The sequence below is a fragment of the Pseudoliparis swirei genome, chromosome 21, assembly GCF_029220125.1.
Source record: "Pseudoliparis swirei isolate HS2019 ecotype Mariana Trench chromosome 21, NWPU_hadal_v1, whole genome shotgun sequence".
NCBI classification, from domain to species: domain Eukaryota; kingdom Metazoa; phylum Chordata; class Actinopteri; order Perciformes; family Liparidae; genus Pseudoliparis; species Pseudoliparis swirei.
Window position 1 is genome coordinate 2,900,930 of NC_079408.1, and position 6,053 is coordinate 2,906,982.

The 6,053-nt window shown below is 42.3% G+C and overlaps 1 protein-coding gene across 2 annotated transcripts in view; it reads right to left on the reverse strand.

The window, feature by feature from the left end:
* The window catches only part of hdac8 (histone deacetylase 8), an 18,498-nt gene extending 13,785 nt beyond the window's left edge, over positions 1-4,713 (reverse strand). For both annotated transcript variants that reach the window (XM_056443006.1, XM_056443005.1), the window contains exons 1-8: positions 4,513-4,713; positions 4,363-4,415; positions 3,398-3,528; positions 2,510-2,651; positions 1,231-1,343; positions 1,029-1,106; positions 802-910; positions 257-429 (exon numbers count right to left, since the gene is read on the reverse strand). In XM_056443006.1, the coding sequence (XP_056298981.1) occupies positions 257-429; positions 802-910; positions 1,029-1,106; positions 1,231-1,343; positions 2,510-2,651; positions 3,398-3,528; positions 4,363-4,415; positions 4,513-4,626 (913 nt within the window). In that variant the 5' untranslated portion in view covers positions 4,627-4,713. The remainder of the gene's footprint in view (positions 1-256; positions 430-801; positions 911-1,028; positions 1,107-1,230; positions 1,344-2,509; positions 2,652-3,397; positions 3,529-4,362; positions 4,416-4,512) is intronic.
* Between the last annotated feature and the right edge of the window lie 1,340 nt (positions 4,714-6,053).

Genomic DNA, 6,053 nt, shown 5'->3' on the forward strand with positions numbered 1-6,053 from the left:
GTACGCAAATGAGGGAATCACTGAGATTCAAAGCAAATATAAACATAAGGGATGTATTACATTATCCTCTTTTAATTAGGAGTGTTTTAGACGGGGGGACACACACACACACACACACACACACACACACACACACACACACACACACACACACACACACACACACACACACACACACACACACACACACACACACACACACACACACACACACACACACACACACACACACACACACACACACACACACACACACCTCCCCCCAGCAGCAGGGTGGGGAGCTGCCACTCCAGGACGTGCTGCAGACACTGGCCCGCCCCCACCGGGGTCATGTTGAAGGAGCACATGGGGTCCCCCGCCATGGTGTCGGCCCCCAGCTGCATCACCACGGCCTCCGGGTTGAACTGCGCGCGCACTTCCTGCATCACGCTGCAGGGGCGGGAACACGGAGTTAGGCTCAGCCAATCGGGAGCCGCTACGGAGCCCCTTCAAAATAATAGCGTTCAACTCATGTCTGAATTATATTAAAGAAGAGTCATGAACATCTGTCGGGCCGAGGACCCCGTCTACTGGCCCCGGCCTGAAGGCAGGGCCATAGACGTGTATGGATGACCTTTGACCTCTGGGTGGGGTGCAGTCAGTAGAGGGAAGGTAACATATAATTTCTCTTGGGGATCTCAGAGTAAAACTTGCCTGAAAAGGTTGAGCTACACATGGAATTCGTACAACTTAATTATGTGTGTGTGTGTGTGTGTGAGTGTGTGTGTGCATGTGTGTGTGTGTGTGTGTGTGTGTGTTTACCTTGTAAATATTTGGAAGTATCTGTCGTCCTTGATGCCGTCCTCCAGCGGGACGTTCACGGCATACCACCGGCCTTTACCCAGCCCCGTGTCACACACGTCACCCGTACCTACGCACACACACGCACACGCACGCACACACACACACACACGCCTCACTGTACGCCGCCTCACAGTGAAGGTCTTCATATTAAAACACAAACATTGGAAGTGTCTCCTTGGACGAACCTGGGAAGAATCCAGGAGAGAACTTGTGCAGGGAGACGGTCATGACCTTGGAGGTGAAGCTGAAGGCATCTTCCACACCTGAAGTGAGAAAACAACAACAACAACATGTTGCTTTATGAAGCTGTTTTTCAGCCCGTGCCCCTCCACTGGATCTGAAGGTCGTCAGCCCGATAGCTGATGAGACGTTGGGTTTATGTCGTACCGTCTCCATGGTGCAGGTCCACGTCCACGTAGACCACTCTCTCGTACTTCTCCCTCAGCCTCAGGATTCCCAACACGGCGTCGTTCACGTAGCAGAAACCCGACGCCGCGTCCCTGAGTCAGAACAACAAACAAACAAACGCTGTGTTTTCAAAGCGTGACCGTTGCCCCCGGAGCGCCCCCCATCAGGCCCGCCGAGGAGCTGATGGGGGGCGCTGCAGGTGCATGAACGTCATTGAAGAGAGTGGCATCTACCCATCTACCTACCCATCTATCTACCTACCTACCTTCCTATCCATATATCCATCGACCTACCTACCTTCCTATCCACCTACCTACCTACCTACCTTCCTATCCATATATCTATCTACCTTCCTATCCATCTACCTACCTACCTTCCTATCCATCTACCTACCTATCCATCTACCTACCTATCTATCTATCTACCTACCTTCCTATCCATATATCTATCTACCTACCTTCCTATCCATCTACCTACCTACCTTCCTATCCATCTAACTACCTACCTATCTATCTACCTACCTTCCTATCCATCTACCTACCTTCCTATCCATCTACCTATCTACCTACCTAGCTATCTATCCATCCATCTACCTACCTACCTATCTACCTACCTACCTTCCTATCCATCTACCTACCTACCTATCCATCTACCTACCTTCCTATCCATCTACCTACCTACCTATCCATCTACCTACCTTCCTATCCATCTACCTACCTATCTATCTACCTACCTTCCTATCCATCTACCTACCTATCCATCTACCTACCTTCCTATCCATCTACCTACCTTCCTATCCATCTACCTACCTTCCTATCCATCTACCTACCTTCCTATCCATCTACCTACCTTCCTATCCATCTACCTACCTACCTATCCATCTACCTACCTTCCTATCCATCTACCTACCTTCCTATCCATCTACCTACCTATCTATCTACCTACCTTCCTATCCATCTACCTACCTTCCTATCCATCTACCTACCTTCCTATCCATCTACCTTTCCCGGGCGCTTCACCGCAGCCCACTGCTCCTTAATAACTAAGGATGGGTTAAATGCAGAGAACTAATTTCCCCTTGGGGATTAATAAAAGTGTATATTCTTACCTACCTACCCATCTATCTACCTTCCTGTCCACCTACCTACCTATCGATATAGCCACCTTTCTATCTATCTATCTATATATCTACCTACCTATCCGTCCACAACATCCATCCATCCCTCCATCTACCCTCTGAGTGAACAGGTGGACCTACTTCTTGGCATGGTGCCACCCTCCTGCCCAGTTGATGGCCACTTCACACGTTTGGTCCAGCAGACACTGGGCTGCCGTGAGTGTAGCGCCCCCTACTGCAGCCGCGTAGTCATAGATCCCCTCCACCACTGGACAGTCATAACCTGGAGGGGGAGGAACGCACATGTTGACATTATTTCATTTTAAATGACACGAAGCAGCACTAAAATACAGTTGATGGTTTCGCCATAAACCTTTTTGTCTTGGATCGACATTTATTTCTGCACGGGCAGCGCTCCTCGAGGCTAAATCGGGTCCTCGCGAAGGAGGGAAAATGAAAGTGATGGGCTGTGAATAAAAGAGAAAGAAGGAAAGAAGAGAAAGGGAAGAACAAAGGAAGGGAGGGAGACGAACAGACGACAAAGTGTGATGTGACAATCAACCGATGGAGGTGAAGGAAATGTCGTAATCCAGGAAAAGGTGGAGCAGCTTGTGCAACGGGACGGAAGGATGAACCACGGAGGAGGAGGAGGAGGAAGCAGCCGAGGGCACGAAGAAGAGCACTGATGGACGAGTAATGGAAGGAGTGAAGGAAACAAACACAGGGAGGGTTGAACTTGAGGAGTGATCTAAAGTTAGTAAATCTGGAGGCGGCTCAGACAAGAAACTGTATTCGTATTGTGTGTTGTGGCGCCCTCTGCTGTCGATAAAAAGCACTGCACGTAAACTTGTTTCCACTTTAATGAATCCCTCTGGTTTAAATAACTGTAAACGTTGGTAGTGAAATGTGTCAGTAGAGAAGAAGAAAGATCTCCTGCCTCTACTTTGAGACAGTAGATGAACAGTGACGGTTTTCTTGTGAGCTTCAAAATGTATTGTTGTCTTTCTTGGAGTTGTTTTCTGTTCTCACCCAGGCCGTAGTCGCCCGACTGCGGGTCGTCGTTGTCTCCGTCCTGGCTGATCTTGTGAAGGTGCTCCAGGTAAGAGTCTGTGTGGAACTTGGCCATGTCCTCGATGGAGGCCAGCTGAGGTTTAACGGTGCTGGAGAGAAAAGAAAAGAAAAGAAAAAAAAGTATATTTGGTAAATAAAGAGCCAGCTGTAAAAAAAAAAGGACAAAAAAATAAAAAATAAAATAATACTGCACTCATAATAAGGACTGGAATGGAAATTGAGAGGCATAGCTAATAATAAAAAATAACAACCCTTTTTCAGAAGTAAAAATAATACTAATAATTAAATACAATAAATGACAAAAGAAATATAATACAAAATGACATTAAATCAAAGAAAAAACACTTGTAGCTGAAAATAATAATTATATAATCATTATAATAATAAACAATAAAGTGTATATATATTGTGGAAAAATATAACACAACCCTTTCCAATAGTAAAAAAAGGACAAATAATTAAATATAATAAAAAACCAAAGAAATGAAAAAAATACATTAAATCAAAAGGGAAACCACGGGTAGCTGAAGATAATTATAATATAATATAATAATAAAAAATAAAGTATAATAATATTGTAAAAATAAATACCACAACCCTTTCCATAAGTAAAACATAAATAAATATATATATTAAATACAATAAATGACTAAATAAATAAATATAAAATGTCATTAAATCAAAGGGTAGCTGAAAAATAATAATACAATAATTATAATAATAGTATATGTCATAACATATACAGCACAATATGTTTTACATTAGACCCAAAATATAATGTATATTATTCCCTGCGGAATAAAATATCTTTCACACAAGTCAGTGCTGTGTGTGGCAGCAAAATATCTGTGTTGTTGTTGTTGTTGTTATTTCAAATAAATAACTCTTCCAGAAAATTAGCATTTTCTCCCTCTCTCACTCACCTCACGTGCTCCAGGAGTCCGTAAGCTTCTATCAGCGAGTGGACCATACTCGCCTGTGGATAAAAAACGACATTAAAAACCACCACGATGACGACACGGCGAAGCAGAGCACGCGCACAACGATAATTTTAAGGTGCAATGCAAACTCACCCGGTTTGGCACTTTGGATAAACTGTCGCAAGTCTCGATGTACTCCCGGCTGTAAACGTACGCCACCTTCCGCTTCCCGCCGCCGCCGTCATCACAGTCTCCTCCGCGACTCATTTACGACGCGTAAAATGTGTTTAAAAAACTAGTATTTAACGGAGAATGGAGCTTTAAAAAACGAATTTACAAGGGAGGAGATTTTGAGCGGCGTCTTTTTTCTCGAGTCTGGTGTTACACTGTCAACATCCCCCCTCCCACTACCGCACAACCACCACGGTGAAGTTCCGGTATTCACCGTTAGACGGAAACCGGCAATAATGTAATACATGTAATATATACATATTTAAATATAATTCACTTTATTATAATTTTATCTTGAAATAGTGATATTTCGACGTTTTTTGTGGGGGGAGGAACGAATAGGACGGAGAGCTGCGTCGTAACGGTCCTAACGGTCGCCAACGGTCGAAATCTATGTTCCGACGGCACGCGGACTTTTTTCAAAGTGGCACTTGCGCGAACCGAGAAGCATTCTGGGATTTCTTGTAGTCCTTTTGACTTTTCAAAAGAGTTAGCATCAATAATAATAATAATACAACGAGTAGGCAACACATTTTGGCAACAAATGAAAAAAATATTTTAACGTATGTTATGAGATATGTATATATAAAATACATACAACTATATTTTATTTTATGTAAATACAATAGGCTATTATTACTTAGAACTACAGGTATATGCTTTTCGCTAGAGGGCACCAAAAACGGAAATTTTACACGAACTACATTGTATTCACGAAGACACTATACCACTTTTTTATTTATTTATTAATAACTATTTTAGTGCTAAATCTTGACAGCTGATAATGTATTATTACTACAGTAAACTTTAGGTGTTGGTGTTGGTTGTTGTTTACTGTTTTTGCCTCCGTTTGCTACCTGGTTGAATATGAGTTGTACATGTATTTCATGTCATATTTGTCTAAATATCTGTTAACGTCGTACAGTTCAGGTTCAAGGAGTCTGCTCTCGACTAGTGGCTTCCATTGCTCTGCCATCATGTGAGTGGGGTTCACTCATTCAAGGGTACACAGGCGTCAAGCTGTTTAAAATGAATAGGCTCTTTTCCGGTTAGAGTTTTCAAAATAAAATATGAAACAAACTATTAATGTTTCTGATTTTACGTGAAGTTGCATTGATCTAAGTGTGTGTGTGTGTGTGTGTGTGTGTGTGTGTGGGGGGGGGGGGGTAATTATATAACTATATTCCTGACACATCCTGTCACTGTGAGTTAAAGGAATGATGGCATCCACCTGTTGCACTCCCACAATGTGAACAAATATTATATAACAAATATAAATCAATATTTATAATAAATATATTAATTTTTAGTATATATTTAAAAAATGTTTTAATTTATATAGTATTATTATTTCATTTATAAATAAATATATATTTTACATATTAATATTATGTAATAAATATAATTTCTCTGACACGCTCTTATTGTGAAGACTTATCGCTTAACTTCCGGTATTGTTCCTA